Raw genomic sequence first — 20,105 nt, 5'->3', positions numbered from 1 at the left:
CTCATTCAGATCCAATCAGACAAAGCAGCACCTTGCCGCCGGTCGGTGCGTTGGTGTGACATCGTGCCGGGAGCGTTCTTTAACTCAGTCCCTCGCCTCGTCTCCCGCTGTGATGGAGGGGCCACCGCAGCGCGGGGGAGGGGCCGAGTCTGGCAAAAGTTGACTTCCAGTTCTACTTTCTCGCGGAAAAACGCCACTCGGTTTTCTTTGGGCAACTCTGTAACTCGGTAACAACTGTCGGAGCCCAACGAAACTAACCCCATTCAAGAGAAGCAACTACCCCCATTCAAGAGAAGCAACTACCCCCATTCAAGAGAAGCAACTACCACCATTCAAAAGAAGCAACTACCTCCATTCAAGATAAGCAACTACCCCCATTCAAAAGAAGCAACTACCACCATTCAAGAGAAGTAACTACCCCCATTCAAAAGAATCAACTAACCCCATTCAAGAGAAGCCACTACCACCATTCAAGAGAAGCAACTACCACAATTCAAGAGAAGCAACTACCCCCATTCAAGAGAAGCAACTACCACCATTCAAGAGAAGCAACTAACCCCATTCAAAACAAGCAACTACCCCCATTCAACAGAAGCAACTACCCCCATTCAAAAGAAGCAACTACCCCCATTCAAAAGAAGCAACTACCACCATTCAAAAGAAGCAACTACCCCCATTCAAAAGAAGCAACTACCTCCATTCAAGAGAAGCAACTACCCCCATTCAAGAGAAGCAATTACCCCCATTCAAAACAAGCAACTACCCCCCATTCAAAACAAGCAACTACCCCCATTCAAAACAAGCAAGTAACCCCATTCAAAAGAAGCAACTACCCCCATTCAAGAGAAGCAACTACCCCCATTCAAAAGAAGCAACTACCCCCATTCAAAAGAAGCAACTACCCCCCATTCAAAACAAGCAACTACCAACATTTTGGACCTGCCTGAATGATAAATTCATTAAATCAATAAATTATTGTGTAGGAAAAGCAATGCTTTTATTCTGAACCTTTCTAAAAGGTCTGCAGATGTATTATTTTATTTTAAATGATGACTCTACCAATACTTGACTAACACTTGTATCTATGGTACCTTTAAATGGGACCTATTGCCAATTTCAGAATCCATGTATGTTATTCCTCCAGTCTAAGACAGAAGAAGAACTCTCTTGTTAATCCAAAAAGAGTGCTAAAACCCTCCTTTGTGATGTCGTCGTGGCATAAACTGACCGTACGCTCAGATGCGACACAAAGACAAATAATCGCCCCGCTTTGCCCGCCTCAGTTTGACAGCTGGACTCCAGCGAAACAGGCTAAAAATGTAACCTATTGGACATATTAGGCCAGAGCATCATAGCCGTCTACGTCATATTCATTGTGAAGATATACTCACATTTGCATTTGCTGCCATTATTTCCAAAACTAGACACAGATGCTTTGAATACTATGTTATTATTTTACACTATGTAATTATTTTAAAATAGAAAAACAAGGGCATCGGTGGGATGAGGGCTTCACCGGGTCACACAGCAGGGGGCGCTAGAGGAACAGGCAGCTGGTGGCCATAGACAGAGCACTGCTGTACCCTGGACATAGTACATAGTAGATAATAAAAGGCACAGATTGTGCTACAAGGTCTGCTGTGCTACAGGTTAGATGTCTCTATATCACACAGATCTGTCTGTCTGTCTCAGCTGCCTGCAGGCCACTCCCAAACTCAGTGTAGCTTGTTGTAAAATAATACTCTCAGATTAGCTTGTTGTAAAACAATACTCTCAGATTAGCTTGTTGTAAAACAATACTCTCAGATTCGCTTGTTGTAAAACAATACTCTCAGTTTAGCTTGTTGTAAAACAATACTCTCAGTTTAGCTTGTTGTAAAACAATACTCTCAGATTAGTTTGTTGTAAAACAATACTCTCAGATTAGCTTGTTGTAAAACAATACTCTCAGATTAGCTTGTTGTAAAACAATACTCTCGGTTTAGCTTGTTGTAAAACAATATTATCAGTTTAGCTTGTTGTAAAACAATACTCTCAGATTAGCTTGTTGTAAAACAATACTCTCAGTTTAGCTTGTTGTAAAACAATACTCTCAGATTAGCTTGTTGTAAAACAATACTCTCAGATTAGCTTGTTGTAAAACAATACTCTCAGTTTAGCTTGTTGTAAAACAATACTCTCAGATTAGCTTGTTGTAAAACAATACTCTCAGTTTAGCTTGTTGTAAAACAATACTCTCAGATTAGCTTGTTGTAAAACAATACTCTCAGATTAGCTTGTTGTAAAACAATTCTCTGTTTAGCTTGTTGTAAAACAATACTCTCAGATTAGCTTGTTGTAAAACAATACTCTCAGATTAGCTTGTTGTAAAACAATACTCTCAGTTTAGCTTGTTGTAAAACAATACTCTCAGATTAGCTTGTTGTAAAACAATACTCTCAGATTAGCTTGTTGTAAAACAATACTCTCGGTTTAGCTTGTTGTAAAACAATATTATCAGTTTAGCTTGTTGTAAAACAATACTCTCAGATTAGCTTGTTGTAAAACAATACTCCCAGTTTAGTTTGTTGTAAAACAATACTCTCAGTTTAGCTTGTTGTAAAACAATACTCTCAGATTAGCTTGTTGTAAAACAATACTCTCAGATTAGCTTGTTGTAAAACAATACTCTCAGTTTAGCTTGTTGTAAAACAATACTCTCAGTTTAGCTTGTTGTAAAACAATACTCTCAGTTTAGCTTGTTGTAAAACAATACTCTCAGATTAGCTTGTTGTAAAACAATACTCTCAGATTAGCTTGTTGTAAAACAATTCTCTGTTTAGCTTGTTGTAAAACAATACTCTCAGATTAGCTTGTTGTAAAACAATACTCTCAGATTAGCTTGTTGTAAAACAATACTCTCAGTTTAGCTTGTTGTAAAACAATACTCTCAGATTAGCTTGTTGTAAAACAATACTCTCAGTTTAGCTTGTTGTAAAACAATACTCTCAGATTAGCTTGTTGTAAAACAATACTCTCAGTTAGCTTGTTGTAAAACAATACTCTCAGATTAGCTTGTTGTAAAACAATACTCTCAGATTAGCTTGTTGTAAAACAATACTCTCAGATTAGCTTGTTGTAAAACAATACTCTCAGATTAGCTTGTTGTAAAACAATACTCTCAGTTTAGCTTGTTGTAAAACAATACTCTCAGATTAGCTTGTTGTAAAACAATACTCTCAGTTTAGCTTGTTGTAAAACAATACTCTCAGATTAGCTTGTTGTAAAACAATACTCTCAGTTTAGCTTGTTGTAAAACAATACTCTCAGATTAGCTTGTTGTAAAACAATACTCTCAGATTAGCTTGTTGTAAAACAATACTCTCAGATTAGCTTGTTGTAAAACAATACTCTCAGATTAGCTTGTTGTAAAACAACTATCAGATTAGCTTGTTGTAAAACAATACTATCAGATTAGCCTGTTGTAAAACAATACTCTCAGTTGAGCTTGTTGTAAAACAATACTCTCAGTTTAGCCTGTTGTAAAACAATACTCTCAGATTAGCTTGTTGTAAAACAATACTGTCAGATTAGCTTGTTGAAAGGGTTAACCTTCTGTAGTGTGGTAGTGAAAAGTCGGCCTTCTGTAGTGTGGCAGTGAAAGGGTTAACCTTCTGTAGTGTGGTAGTGAAAGGTTAACCTTCTGTAGTGTGGTAGTGAAAGGTTAACCTTCTGTAGTGTGGTAGTGAAAGGGTTAACCTTATGTAGTGTGGCAGTGAAGGGTTAACCTTCTGTAGTGTGGTAGTGAAAGGGTTAACCTTCTGTAGTGTGGTAGTGAAAGGTTAACCTTCTGTAGTGTGGTAGTGAAAGGGTTAACCGTCTGTAGTGTGGTAATGAAAGGTGAACTTGCTGTAGTGAGATAGTGAAAGGGTTATCCTCCTGTAGTGTGGTAGTGAAAGGTTAACCTTCTGTAGTGTGGTAGTGAAAGGTTAACCGTCTGTAGTGTGGTAGTGAAAGGGTTAACCTTCTGTAGTGTGGTAGTGAAAGGTTAACCTTCTGTAGTGTGGTAGTGAAGGGTTCACATTATGTAGTGTGGTAGTGAAAGGGTTAACCTTCTGTAGTGTGGTAGTGAAAGGGTTAACCTTCTGTAGTGTGGTAGTGAAAGGGTTAACATTATGTAGTGTGGTAGTGAAAGGGTTAAAGGCCATCTAGCCTGGAACACTTGATCTCAGCCGCTCAACAGTTGAATCACGTCTCTCTCGGCTCCCTCCGCCTGCTGCTTGAGAACAATCTCAGCTCCAGAAATAGTCCCCCATCTTATTCCTTTAACAGTTTCCCAACTCTCAGAAGTCGGAGCTGTTTTGTGATATTTTATAACTTTTATAAAACTGCTTTTAAAAACCCCAACCCTGTATTGTACTGTACAGTGAAGTGATGTACATCTTTCTTTTCAGAACAACCTGGTCTATCAGAATATATGTGATTTGGGGATATTTCAGCAGCCTTACCTCCTACTAGGGATGCTCGATATTGGCTTTTTTACCGATACCGATATACCGATATTGTCCAACTCTTAATTTCCGATACCGATATCAACCGATACCGATATATGCAGGGTCCCCCCCCCCCCCCCCCCCCCCCCAAAAAACTGAATAATTTCAGGTAATTAACATTACATATATCTTGTTGTGGAATTAACACAACATTATGCATACTTTTGACAATAAATAAAATCTGAATTTGTTCTTACTTGCTTGCCTGGGTAAATAAAGGTTATAGACATGTAATGTTAATTACCTGAAATTATTTCATGGGTTCATGAAACCCTGCATATATCGGTATCGGTTTATATCAGTATCGGAAATTAAGAGTTGGACAATATCGGTATATCGGATATCGGTAAAAAAAAAAAAGCCAATATCGAACATCCCTAATATATATATATAATATGAAATAAATGAGGAGTAGTAGTACTTTGAAAATAACTCTGAACAGCCGCTGCAATCTATTGCAACAGAGTCTCCAGGATTACAGCATGCTAGCAGTGTGCGCCGTGCTGGATAACTGCACAGCCTGAGGGGGTTGGCAGCTAACTGGGTCATTTTATGTGAAATTTGGGATTTGTATTGTTTCTTTGACTGCGTGTTGTCGGCTGAAGCACACACTGTACGTGTGAGAGCGTAAGATAAATCCCCCCGTCGGAAATTAGAAGGCTGTGAGACACAGAGGCTACATCGCATTATTGTAAAAAACCTAATTCTCTCAACTAACCGCAGCTCTGTTATCCAATACAGAACTTGTAATGAGGGACATTAATTAGGATTGTATTGGTATTGTAATTTATACAACACATTGTCTCCTACTGTTTAGAGGTAATTAATCATGTTGTAATTAATTAATTAACTCAAATTAAAGCAGCTACTAGGCTTTGACATAATTATAATCACTCTATACACCTCTCACTATAGACCTCTCTCTATAGACCTCTCTCTATAGACCTCTCTCTATAGACCTCTCACTATAGACCTCTCACTATAGACCTCTCACTATAGACCTCTCTCTATAGACCTCTCACTATAGACCTCTCTCTATAGACCTCTCTCACTATAGACCTCTCTCTATAGACCTCTCTCTATAGACCTCTCTCTATAGACCTCTCACTATAGACCTCTCTCTATAGACCTCTCTCTCTATAGACCTCTCTCTATAGACCTCTCTCTATAGACCTCTCACTATAGACCTCTCTCTATAGACCTCTCTCACTATAGACCTCTCTCTATAGACCTCTCTCTATAGACATCTCTCACTATAGACATCTCTCTCTATAGACCTCTCTCTATAGACCTCTCTCTATAGACCTCTCACTATAGACCTCTCACTATAGACCTCCCACTATAGACCTCTCACTATAGACCTCTCTCACTATAGACCTCTCTCTATAGACCTCTCTCTATAGACCTCTCACTATAGACCTCTCTCACTATAGACCTCTCACTATAGACTCTCTCACTATAGACCTCTCTCTATAGACCTCTCACTATAGACCTCTCTCTATAGACCTCTCACTATAGACCTCTCACTATAGACCTCTCTCTATAGACCTCTCACTATAGACCTCTCTCTATAGACCTCTCACCCGTAGATGCAGGAGATGTCGATCACCACGTCGATCATGTCGCAGCACAGCTCGTAGGTCTGCAGATCCACGGGGCTGCTGTCGGTGGCAATGGAGATCTTACTGACCACGTCGAACAGGAAGGCCTTCTCAATGCCGGAGTTCTGAGAGAGAGAGAGGGAGAGAGAGGTTACTATAGGTATATCTTCCTGGACATTTACATTTTACTATAGGTATATCTTCCTGTACATTTACATTTTACTATAGGTATATCTTCCTGTATATTTTACTATAGGTATATCTTCCTGTACATTTTACTATAGGTATATCTTCCTGGATATTTACATTTTACTATAGGTATATCTTCCTGTATATTTTACTATAGGTATACCTTCCTGGATATTTACATTTTACTATAGGTATATCTTCCTGGATATTTACATTTTACTATAGGTATATCTTCCTGTATATTTTACTATAGGTATACCTTCCTGTACATTTACATTTTACTATAGGTATACCTTTACATAAAGAAATTACATTTTACTGTACATTTTACTGTATATTTGAGCATTTTGGAATGTATATACATATTTTAGAATGTATAACTCTGACTGTGTATTTTTATTTGTATTCCTATTTTTATTAAAAATTTGTTTGACTTTTGACTAACTAAATGTTCATTGTGAACGATCTGTGGTGCTGAATTTCCCTCGGGATCAATAAAGTACTTCTACCTTATTCTATTCTATTCTATTATGTCTAATCTGCAAGTCATACTATGTGAATAATGGCCACCTTTACATCTTAAAAAAAAAAGATAAAATCCTTGAAATCCTTGTAAATGTAATCTTTAATGCACTTTTTTGTGAGATTGTGTTGTTCACTGAGAGCACACACACTCCACTGTTGGCTAACCACGTCCCAGCCATCTGTTACACATCAGCACCACCTACTGGCCACCACGCAAATTACATGTGTGTGCGTAGCCTAAAATACAGTGGAATCAAGTCCACTTGATTTTAAAAGCCCAATCAGTGATCCAGGCAGAAACACAGGGGGAGCCCCACCATGTATACCACATAAGAATGGAGACGGGACAATTTTACAATATTACCCTACCTACTTTTATATACTTCCTATCAAATTCATGTGTCGGTTCTATCCTAATTTGATCTCATCCTCTGTTGTGAGCGACGCACTGCTCTGTTGTTCTATAAGGTAATTTAGAACTGTACTTTGTAAAGAAACTCAAAGTGTTAAGAGCGATGCACTGCTCTGTTGTTATATATTTTTTATTGGCTATTTTTAAACTGAATCAAACCGCACTTTTTTTTACTTATTATTTTAATTACTGAAAAACTGTGATTTACCTTACCTTGCTACCTCTCTATCTTTTATGCTTGCTTATGCCTGTATTTTTTTTTTTTTTTTACTGTTGTGAAGCACTTTGAACTGCAATTTATGTATGAAAAGTGCTATACAAATAAAGTAATTATTATTATTATTATTATTACAATATATATATTTTTTTATTATAGATTTGTATGACAAGAGTCTATTAAAGATTTTCCGGGAGGTTTTAATATCAGTTATCTGCTCATTGTATGTATATTTTGTGTCTACATCACTGGGTACAGTTACTTTTTTATAATGTAAATAGCTCCGCCATTTTGCATCAGATTGAGACACGTTTTTACCCCCTAGACGGTCACAGAAAGGTAAAGAAACAAACTATGTTCTACTTTATGCCAATAAGGTTCAGGTTTGTTCGAACCGTGAGATACAATCACAAAAATAACGTCAGAATCTTTTGCTAATAATATTTTCAACCGCTTTTGACAGAGGCTGGTGTGAGCTGCTGGGGAGTGTAATTTTATGAAATTTCAAATCGAAAGCCCTGGGTATCCTCTGTCTTCTTAGGACTACAACGTTTTCATGACGCGTTACTTCCTCACGTCCAATTCCTCTGGTTTCTGCCGGGATGCGCCGAAGAGTGAAGAGACGTTTCTCTCCATCCCATGTAAAGACCACCAGGACCCCCAGGCCAACAGGACCCCCAGGCCAACAGGACCCCCAGGCCAACAGGACCCCCAGGCTAACAGGACCCCCAGGCCACCAGGACCCCCAGGACCCCCAGGAGCAGGATTACTCACCGATATGAAGATGTTGAGCAGGTTCTCCAGGGTTACTCACCGATATGAAGATGTTGAGCAGGTTCTCCAGGGTTACTCACCGATATGAAGATGTTGAGCAGGTTCTCCAGGATTACTCACCGATATGAAGATGTTGAGCAGGTTCTCCAGGATTACTCACCGATATGAAGATGTTGAGCAGGTTCTCCAGGATTACTCACCGATATGAAGATGTTGAGCAGGTTCTCCAGGATTACTCACCGATATGAAGATGTTGAGCAGGTTCTCCAGGGTTACTCACCGATATGAAGATGTTGAGCAGGTTCTCCAGGGTGGGCAGCTGTGGGATGAGTTTCTGGACCACTTTGCTGAAAGCCTCGAAGATGGAGTGATCGTAGATGCTGGTCAGGTAGAAGCTGCAGGGTGGATTGGTGTTTAGGATAAAGAGTACAGCGTTACAATTAGGGATGTCCGTTATTATCGGCCTACCGATATTATCGGCCGATATTGGCATTAAAATGTAATATCGGAAAATATCGGTATCGGTTTTTCAAAAAAAAAAAAAAAAAAAAAAAAAAATTATTTTTTTTACATTTCTATAACCTTTATTTACCCAGGCAAGCAAGTAAGAACACATTCTGATTTGATTTATTGTCAAAAGTATGCATAATGTTGTGTAATGTTAATTACCTGAAATTATTCAGTTTTTTGGGGGGGGGGGGGGGGACCCTGCATATATCGGTATCGGTTGATATCGGTATCGGAAATTAAGAGTTGGACAATATCGGTATATCGGTATCGGTAAAAAAGCCAATATCGAGCATCCCTAGTTACAATATACTACAGTACTTCCCTTGAGAACAGACCGAGTACAAGTACAGTAGTATTGCCTCTACAGTTTAGCTTAGCTTAGCTTAGTTTTGCTTAGTTTAGCTTAGTTTACCTTAGCTTCGTTTACTTTAGCTTAGTTTAGCTTAGCTTAGTTTAGATTAGCTTAGTTCAGCTTAGTTTAGCTTAGTTTACGTTAGCTTAGTTTAGCTTAGCTTAGTTTAGATTAGCTTAGTTCATCTTAGTTTAGTTTAGCTTAGTTTAGTTTAGCTTAGTTTACCTTCAAATCTGACCAATAAAAACAAGCTAGAATTCTAATCTGACAAATAGAAACAATCTAGAATTTTAATCAAACAAATAAAAACAAGCTATATTTATAATCACACAGAACAAGGTAGATGAGCACACAAATAATAAGTCATTGCAAATTCCAACAAATTTAGAACTGAGCACCTGTTCTTTTTAATGTAGGAAGGCTAGGTTGGAAGTAGATAGATGACAAGTTCCAATACCAGGCGGCTCTGTGCATAGATTCTGCTAGAAGAAGAAGGTTCAGGAAGGAGGAGGTTGAGAGGGTAAAGGGGTAGCTTTAGGACTTTGTATTTGGGAACCATTCATCTTCTAAAAGAACCCAAACACCTTGATCCTCCTTGATCTCTCTCTGCTTTCAGGATCCGGAGGTCAATGTGTTTTGGAATTTGGTTGAGGCTTCAAAGCTGTAGTTCACTTTCTGTTGTTGTTGTTTTTTGGCTGGACCGAGAGAGGGCCTACCCACAACAGAGAACGGGCAGAGACCTGGAGACTAGCTGTAGGGGGGACCAGGTCCAGGCAGAGAAAAAAAAAAATATATATATATATATAACCCTAACTTACCTTACTGTCATGCACAACTCAGGGGTGTAAAGTACTTGAGTAATTGTACTTCGTTATAATACGTAAGTACTGTTTTTGGGGAATTGTACTTTACTCGAGTATTATTAGGTTTTGTATACTTGTACTTTTACTCAATTACATTTCAGAGGGGAAAAAACATACTTTTTACTCCTTACATTTAAAATGCAGACCTACAAAGTACAAAGTACAAATCTCGCAGGTCCAACCATTTTAATTAGTATATTTGTTTCTCTGGCCGAACTATCGTTAGCGTTATTAATCCTGCGGCCGCACTTTATTTAAAAACAGCCAATCAAATCCCCATCAATGGAAAATTAACCCGCCCATACCCATGCTGATTGGTCCTTGTGCAAGACTAGAAAGCAGGGATCTTTATTAAACACCTGCTATCAGAAGAATAGACAGTCAGAGTGACAAGCTACAGAAGATGGCCACAAACGATAATACGAGTGATGAAGAGGACGAAACGGAACATTTCATTGCCCCGGAATGAAAAAAAGTTTTTACTTTAACTATTTAGTACTTAAGTACATTTAAAAGTAGAAACTTTTTTACTTTTACTCAAGTGTGTTTTTAGCCAGATACTCTGACTTTTACTTGAGTAAGATTTTGAGATGGTACCCATACTTTCACTTAAGTATAATTTATGGGTACTTTTTACACCCCTGGTAACAATGTTCATCAAAGTGTTGAGTGCTACAGTGTAGGTTAGTTTATTAGGACAAGTGCATGACAGTAAGGTTAGTTAGGGTTAGATTTTTTAATTTTTTTTTACTATCACACTACCGACAGTGTGATAGTAAAGGGGTAACCTTCTGCAGTGCGGCAGTGAAAGGGTTAAACCAAACTGTGAACCGGCCCCGCCCCCACCTCCAGGGACGTGCACAGGACTTTAGAGGGGCAGGTGCTCAAAGGCTGAAAAGGGCACTATACCAGTGTGTGTTTTAACCGAGCGCGCGTAGCGCACAAGCCCGATTTTTAAGGGCCCTTTTCGGGCGGGGGGGGGCCCCTTTTTATGCTTTTGGGGGGTTTTGGTGATCAAATATTGAATATTGAACTATAATAATCAGTGCAGGAGCTCACTTATCCTTGAAAGACACTTTTATCACTGACTTAAAAGGCCCATACATCTCCATAAATGTTCAGGGGGGAGGGAATAAGTGCTTACCCTACAGACCCCAAGAAGTGCTGTATATTCTGTATTGTTTAATATAAATGCATTCCATGCATTTTATTCCAATCCCGATTTGTATTTGAGATTCCCAAATCCCATCGGACTTGACTTCTTCGTGTCCCTCAGTGAGTGTAATACCAGCATATATATGCGTAACGAAATATATATATATATATTTTTTTAAGGGCACTTTTTTTACGAGGCTCAAAAAGGCAGGTGCTCAAGCCCCCCTTGGGCTCTATGTGTGCCCGTGCCTGCCCACCTCAGGTGTATCCTCTCCAGGCCGGCGTCCGCCAGGTCGTCGTTGGCGCGCTTGTGGATGTCACGCTGCTTCTCGATCTTCTGGTCGTCCGACAGGCCGTCCACCTTGTGGATGAACACCTCGAAGTTGATGTCCGGGTTGACCTTGTAGGCCCGGGTCACGGTGAGGTGCAGGCGACTCAGGGCCTCCACGTAGTCGTCCTGTGAGCGAGGGCAGATGGTGTCACTATTTAGTAGGGGTGGGAATCGCCAGAGACCTCACGATACAATACTATCGTGATACTTGCGTCACGATACGATAGTATCGCGATACTAAATATATCGCGATACGCTGAGTATTGCGGATTTTTTTTTAATTTTTTTAATTTTATTTATTACCTTTTTTCAACTGCAAAGTAAAATTTTGTCAACATGTTGTATCTAATAAAATAAAGTTCAGTCTGTTCATCTCACTTCAATCATTTTTATTGCAGAACATGGTATTTTCTCAAGCAGACAGATGTCAACACTGTAATCTGTGTTGCATGTACCTGACAAACTGAACTGTTTGTATTACAGTCATATTCCAACTTAACTGAATGCACATGTGTGTGTGTGGAATACTGTACTATTACAGGTATTGAAATGAACAATGCCACTTCCTTATACAAAAAATAAATAAATAATTTTTTTTTATGAATAATTAAATATCGATACTTGGCGTCCCTGTATCGATACAGTATCGCCACGCAAAGTATCGCGATACTACTACGTATCGATTTTTTCCCCCACCCCTACTATTTAGACACATCCTGACAGATGTTAAAGTCAGTTAAAGTCACTTTAAAGGAATGAGGAATATAAAAGTCACTTTAAGGAAAGAACAGATGTGGTTCTTGTGTATAGTATAGTTTAGATATAGTAAGTATAGCATAATGATGGAGTTAAAATGGTATATTGTATAGTAGTGTACATAGGAGTGCCTTCTCAGGATTTTAGCATGTAAATATGCAGTATAGTATCGTGATACTTTGCGCGTCGATACTGTATCGATAAAAGGACGCCAAGTATCGATATTTTATTATGCACATTTTAAATGTTTATTTTATTTTTATTATTATTATTTTTGTATAAGGAAGTTGCATTGTTCATTTCAATACCTGTAATAGTCCACCCACACACACACACACACACACACACACACACACACACACACACACACGTGTGTGCATTCAGTTAAGTGTTGGAATATGACTGTAATATAAAGTTCAGTTTGTCCGGTACATGCAACACAGATTACAGTGAGTGTTGACATCCGTCTGCTTGAGAAAATCCCATTTGCTGCAATAAAAATGACAAGTTAAACCTGGAGTTAAACCTGCCTGGGAGTAGGGTTGGGCACCGAAAACCGGTTCTAATTAGGAACCGGTTCCTAACTTCCGGTTCTGGAACGGGAAGTAACATATCTGCATTTCGATTCTTAAAAAAAATTCAAAAAAAAAAAGATTTTTTCTTTTTTTACTTTAATTGAAAATGTGAATAGTATGAAAAAAAAATTAAATTTTCAACAACAAAAAAATTCTCCTGCGAAATAAGCTGTGACCTGCACCTCAAAGAATCGGAATCGAGAATCATTTAGAACAGGAATCGATATGGAGAATCGGAACCGGAACGGGAATCGTTCAAATCCAAACGATGCCCAACCCTACCTGGGAGTCGATGACGAAGATGAGGGCCCCGGTGCCCCTGAAGATCATCTCGTAGTCGAAGGACGGGTCGAAGAAGTCGATCTGGCCGGGGAAGTCCCAGATCTGGAAGCTGACGAAGGAGCTGTTGGACACGTCCTCGCGGCAGATCTTGTTGGTGCTCTCCAGGAACAGCGTCTCGTTGGGCGACATCTTGTGGAAAACCACCTTCTGGATGGAGGACTTGCCGCTGCGCCGCAGGCCCATCAGCAGGATGCGAGGCTTCACCTCCCCGCTGAGGGGGTCGCTGAAGCCCAGGTCTGGTGGGAGGGGCCAGAGGAAGAGAGGGGAGGGGCCAGGGGAAGAGAGGGGGGAGGGGCCAGAGGGAGAGAGGGGAGGGGCCAGGGGAAGAGAGGGGAGGGGCCAGGGGAAGAGAGGGGAGGGGCCAGAGGAAGAGAGGGGAGGGGCCAGATGAAGACAGGGGAGGGGCCAGAGGAAGAGAGGGAAGGGGCCAGGGGAAGACAGGGGAGGGGCCAGGGGAAGAGAGGGGAGGGGCCAGAGGAAGAGATGGGAGGGGCCAGAGGAAGACAGGGGAGGGGCCAGAGGAAGAGAGGGAAGGGGCCAGGGGAAGACAGGGGTTGAGTCGGTTTGTTTTGTCTTTAAGGGAATGCATTGATACTGCTTTGGGAACCACTAATCACTAATCACCAATCACTAACCACTAATCACCAATCACTCACTAACCACTAACCACTAATTACTAGCCACTAACCACTAGGGTTGGGCACAGAGAACCGGTTCTAATAGGAACCGGTTCCTAACTTCCTGTCCTGGAACCGGAAGTAACATATTTGCATTTCGATTCTTAATTTCGATTCTAAAAAAATAAAAATAAAAAATTTACTTTGTTAATTAATACCCTAGTTACAGTACAGCAACCAAATTAAACTGTATCAAGTCAACTGACGATGTGAATAGTATGAAACAAATTAAAGCTAAAAAAAATTTAAAATCTCCTGCGAAATAAGCTGTGACCTGTTTTGACCTGCACCTCAAAGAATCGGAATCGAGAATCGTTTAGAACAGGAATCGAAATGGAGAATCGGAATCGGAACCGGAATAGTTCAAATCCAAACGATGCCCAACCCTACTAACCACTGCTTATAACGATTCAGAGAGCGTTGGCCAATACCGACTACTGGTTTGATGACATTATTATCATATAGTCTTATATATAGTCTGCTGCAACTGTGGTCCAGGAAATAACTTTCCCTCCCTCCCTCCCTCCCTCTCTCCCTCCCTCCCTCCCTCCGAATCGTGCAGACACACTTGTTCTGAGCTGCAGCAGAGATATGCAGACTCTGTCTCAATGGCCTACTGTAGTCCGGCATGTTATCAACAAATGCGCATGCTTGTGTGGAATTTATGTGTTCCATTATTACTGTCAATGTAATGATTTTGGAATATTTGTATAGTGAGGCTTTGGCTGTATGTGTAATTGTCACAGAATTTCCCCAAGGGGATCAATAAAGTTCATCCTTATATAATACATACATATAGTCTATATATATATTGTAGTCCGTGGTTCTGACCAGGATTATGTTCCTTTTTTCTCTCCTTGATGTGTGCGCTACACTGAGTCCGACGTGGACCAGAAACCTGTCTTTTGTAAAGTAATGATAGCAAGTCGAGCCAAACTAACACGTGTGACGTGTGTAGCCGGTCTCGTCCTGCCATCTCTGCGTTGTGTTACAGTTTGACCCCTGTTAACACATTAACTGCCACGCTTATATCCATCAATGTTTGATCACTGCCACCAGTCTAAGTCTATGGAGATGTTTACCTTCTTTGCAGGGCTATAACTTCGTTCAGGATGTAGGAACGTTTTACTTTTTCATTCACACATTCATACGAAAATACCGTCTAGAGTATAAATATGTTTTTATCGTTTTCTGCAGTAATTCCTAGAATGTGAGATATAGGCATAAATGCATATATTAGATTATCAAATGCCGTTTGATACCGATCCACGCTATATAAAAAATGTCAACTGTACATGGTCCTAAACATTATGACTGATCATGCGCGGGTGAACGGAGGGGGTCGTTTATAATTCCGTGATCGTCGTTAAATGATTTATGTAGTATGGGTGATATATAGATCAGAGCAGTTTGCATCGATAATAATAAACACTCACGCTGAAAGTCACGGCAGCCTCCTCTTACCGTTGGGCGATGATACTGGAGCAAACAGATCCCAGTTATTTGATGGGGATCGAGGCGATCCATTTCCGGTTTGTATAATACTAATACACGCCCAAATCATGTCGATTATTGAGTTATGGCAGCGATCCATATCCACGGTGTGTGGCTAGAGTCCTGGGATGATATGCGAGTGGCCGGACGGATTTAGGAGACGCACCGAGATCCAACCGGCATGTGTTTTACAGTATACGCGTGGGATCAATAAAAGGATAGATTTTTGGAATGGCGATCAGGAATTGGATTTGGATACCATCTGATCTCAGGTAAGGAATCTATTTTACCAGTCTTAGGATAATCAGACCCGTTTTCACGGAGATATAAGCTTTTCCCCTATAATGTGATATGGCTGTTTGACTGTAAGAGCGATCAGGAACTGAGAGAATCGATTTTCAGCGCGCGGCACCAGCGTGCACACGTACACATATACTATCGATAATCTAGCGTTTATTTGAAAACGATTCATAAATAGGCCGAAAAATGACAACGTTCTAGAATATTACAGTACAGGGCGATTATCATGGAATCTTTCATTTTTCCGTGAAAACGAGGGCTTTTCAAAATGCTATAAAACGGAAATGAACCGATAAAAAAACAATCCGCTTCGACAATGTTGACTGGAAATGAGTCATTGATAATGCGACGGGCAGATTAGACACATAATAATTTAAAACATAGATTAGGCGATATTAATGCTAACATTGAAGTGGATGGTGGGCATTCAAGCACTAAATGTGCGCCCCCTGCTGGGCACTGAAAGTGTTAAGAGGGAGTGAGTTTAACTTGCAGTACCGCTAACGTCCACAGTCACTTCACAACACTTGAAGTCCATCGTGACTGTGGATATACTCACGGACCTCGGTTACACGTGCACCCTTGAGGAAATAAAGGATGAAGAAACAGTTTTGAAACATAAATATATAAATATATTTTATATATATATTTAATATATAAATTATAAGTCCGTGGCCGACGTTAAATCATTGTAGTATGGGTGATACATAGATCAGAGCAGTTTGTATGGACAATAATAATCAAACACGCTGAAACTCACCGCAGCTTCCTCGTAGCGATGGGGGATGCTACTGGAGCAAAAAGATCGTTATTATGGGATGTCGATCTTGTTGGTCCAGTTCCAGGTTGTATAATACTATATACGTCCAAATCATGTTGTTTATCGAGTTATTCGCAACGGATCGCTATCCAGTGTATCAAGCTGGAGTCCCGCGAGCGATAGCGAGTGGCCGGACGAAATATGGGTGAGCACCACTTCCGGCAGCTCACTTCCGGTTTTGGCACCTCGCCAATCGGCCACCAGATGGCGGTCTTGCACCGTTGGAGAGTTGAGAGGAGTTCTACAGCACCCGTCAAGTCTCCGTGGGTGAAATATGATTGCCATGACAGATTTTTGAAATATTGATCTCAAAGACGCTGTACGACGTCATTGGCAGATTACGCATGGCGAGGAACGACGTCTAAACACGTCATTGGCGATAAAAGGGTTAATTGATAAATAGTTATTTAAAAAAAAAAAAATTGTAATAGGCCCTAATCATTTGGCATAAGATATTGACAGCTAGTGCATTTGTTTGGCTATTGTGTCACAAAGTAAATAAACTCCCTTTGAAACGGTGACCGCTGTGTCATTTATGTTTAATGTAGACCTTTTTTTCAGCTCTTTGACTGCCAGAGTGGAGTGGACTCGACCTCGATGACTCGGACTCGGACTAGGGTAATGGGGACTCGACTCGGACTCGACCTCTTCTTTGGTGACTCGGACTTGGACTCGGACTCGAACACTGGGGACTCGAGATTTAGTGACTCGACTATGTTTATGTTTATTTAGGATCCCCATTAGCTTTTGCACTTGACAAAAGCTATTCTTCCTGGGGTCCGGCACACACAACAATACAACAATATTCAATACATTACATTATTATCAACATCAATTACATCATCAATTACATCATTATCAACAGGATGATATTGTACAAGATACTTATTACTAGTATAAGGTATTAAAATTAAATAATACAAATCAAATAAATAGTGCTTCCTGAGCAGCACTCACTGCCATCAACATAAATACAATTAACAGTCAATTGGTTTTCACCGCTCTGCCATAAGGGTTCAGCGCATGCTCGTTAGTAGATGGTATTTAAATTTTTTCTTGAAAGTGGTTTTTCCATTCCACTACAACACTGCTGCTACTAATACAGCGTGATAATAATGACACTGGCGCTCGCCACACGGGAGTGGCTCACAGAGCGAGAGATGATTGGTGACACATGGCGTCCATCATCATCTCACTGAGTGTGTGTGAGTGTGTGTGTGTCTGCTTGGCACCATGCCGGGCCAATCACACGCTCCCATTCGACTCAGGCACCGGGACCTTGATAGCTCTGTGTTGCAGAATGTTAAGTGCACATTCTAAACGAGGAGAGTCGTCATCTGAGGAACACCGCTCTGTTCTCTAAGGCTAGCTAGGAGTAGGGCTGTCTTAAATACTTCAAAGCTTCGAAGCTTCGTTCGATGGGCATGGGATTCGAATTTTTTTTGCAAAATCAACTCTGCATCTCTTTGTTAACTACAACAAGCAATGCTGTTTGTTATTTAAGATGAGGTCGGACTCTGCACTGACAGATTTGTGTTCATTGTGCTGCTTTTATAAAGCCTCAAATGACGGCTTACAATATTTCATGAAAGCAAAGTGTTTCGTTTTGTCTAAGATTTGAAAAGGTTTAAACTTTACAGCACTGACAAAGTTGAACAAAGTGCTGTACAAGTCCCACAACATTATTTTTTTACTTTTTTTTTTAATGAATACTTTTTTTTTTTCCCGAAGCTTCGAATTAAAATCGAATCTCGGCCCCGAAGCTTCGAATTCCAAAAAAAATAATCGAAGGTCAGCCCTAGGAGACATTACTTTCATTCAAGTACTGAACCTAAAGGTGCTATAACAAGTAACATGTTTATGTAGAGAGAGATGCATCAATATAACATCTAGTTATTCCTGCTGGCCAGTATGATTTACTACCAGTGTCTTTAGATTAGATTAGATTAGATTAAAATGTATTGTCATCATGCAGCACAAGTACAGTACAACAAAAATAAGTTTGGCATCCAACCAGAGTGCAAATGTAACAGTAAAGTGCAACAGTAATTATTGAAGATATAATGTTTGTTTGCAAGGTTTGCTGGAGCCACTTCATCCAGGACGGCACACCCCGGTCAGAGAGCGGACGCAGACACAGAGAACAGTCCTTTCGTATTTTATTAAGGATTCTGTTGTTGAGTAATATCTCAAGAGTGCTTTCCATCCAGGTCGTAGGGCTGGATGGAGCAATCAAAGATTGAGTGAGTGGTGTTTTAGTTCATGAACGCACTCTCTCACTGGGAAAGCAGACAGCAATGGAACACCTGGGCGGCAAGATGGCCGCTGTATTTAAACCCATTAGGACCCCTGGGCTGTCCAGAGAGATGCCAGACTATAAATAATAGGACCCCTGGGCCATCAAAGAAGTGCCTGACTGGAAATAACAATACACAGCATAACAAATAATGGGGAATTTACAACAGCCGCCCCAAGAATAGCATAGCTATTATGTAAACAGTCAAATTCCCTAAGTGGCTACCGAGGTCTCTGATTGTCGCCATCATTTGCCACAGTCGGGTCGGGAGCGTAGGACACTTGTGGCAGGGAGGCATCCCGCCGCCCCATCAGCAACCTGTTTGGTGTCACATAATGGTGGCTTAAGGGGCCGCAACCGGGCAGGAGGTAAGTCTGCCACCATTGGAGCCACCGGCTCCCACCTCCACTTCCTACATCCTGTGCAGGTCCTCTGATGATGCTTGATGGCCCTTCTTCCCCACAGGACCCAGTACTGGTGCCTGATCTCTGCAAAGACCCTATCGGGCCCTGGGTGGAGTAGGCGGGCATCTACATCCTTGATGAGTTTCGTCACTGCATGGCCAGGATCGAGAACTATGGGGTGGATGTCAGTAGAACAGGAGGTGTCCAGGTGACAAGAGCGTCCACCAATTTGGAGAAGACCCATTGTATGATCCATCTCTGGTGAGAGCGTACTGAGCTTACTACTGGGCAGTACTGGGTTTCCAGCTCTGAGACACTTAAATCCCTCTGGGAAGCAGTCCGCCTGGCTGGTCTTCAGCAGGAAGACTTCGGTGTCATGCAGGTTAGGTTGAGGTAAGGAGGAGTCGGCCGCCGCCCCGTGATGGGTCAGACTCATTTACCGCTTCTTCACCCAGCTTGGCAACACATCCTCCATCGAGCTTTTTGATCTCTGCTCCAGTGATTTGAGCCTTAGCTGGATCTCCTACCAGTCTTTGCTCTGTGTTACGGGGCATTGGCATGACTGCTTTGGCAGTGGCTTTCAGTGGTGGCGCGTCCTTTGCGCGGAGCAGAGGCGTGGCGTATCGGAGTGTGTCACCAACCTTCACCCTCTCAGTGCGTGCTTCCAGGATGCCCACAGTCTCGTGGTCCAGACGGGACCTTACTGCTAGCTTTTCACTTCTAAATGGAAGCACATCAAGCTGCCAGAGACGTTCAATGTGTTGATAGAGGTCGTCCGGTGCAGACTTGAGAGAGGTAAAGTAGCATGAAGTAGCCTGTGACGCAAGACCATCTAGGCCTTGGAGTGCCCAGCCGAGCGCTGTGTGGACTGCTGCGGGTCCACCTTTGGGGCCGAATCTGATGGGTTCTTGGGATGTGATCAGATGGGTGCAGTCTGCACCAATTAGCAGTAGTGGATGCACTTGACTGAAGTCCTGCAA

At 41.1% G+C, this 20,105-nt stretch overlaps 1 protein-coding gene across 1 annotated transcript in view; it reads right to left on the bottom strand.

The window, feature by feature from the left end:
* The window catches only part of LOC311225147 (ras-related GTP-binding protein D-like), a gene marked incomplete at its 5' end in the record, with an annotated part of 28,702 nt that extends 9,333 nt beyond the window's left edge, over positions 1–19,369 (bottom strand). The window contains 5 exons of the mRNA XM_084310351.1: positions 6,116–6,258; positions 8,531–8,645; positions 11,388–11,587; positions 13,075–13,370; positions 19,138–19,369. Of these exons, the coding sequence (XP_084166477.1) occupies positions 6,116–6,258; positions 8,531–8,645; positions 11,388–11,587; positions 13,075–13,370; positions 19,138–19,369 (986 nt within the window). The remainder of the gene's footprint in view (positions 1–6,115; positions 6,259–8,530; positions 8,646–11,387; positions 11,588–13,074; positions 13,371–19,137) is intronic.
* Positions 19,370–20,105: the final 736 nt, after the last annotated feature.

This window comes from Notolepis coatsorum (genome assembly GCF_963971535.1).
Source record: "Notolepis coatsorum genome assembly, chromosome: 3".
NCBI lineage: Eukaryota > Metazoa > Chordata > Actinopteri > Aulopiformes > Paralepididae > Notolepis > Notolepis coatsorum.
The sequence above is the reverse complement of the archived record's forward strand: the minus strand, read 5'-3'. Positions and strand labels throughout refer to the sequence as shown.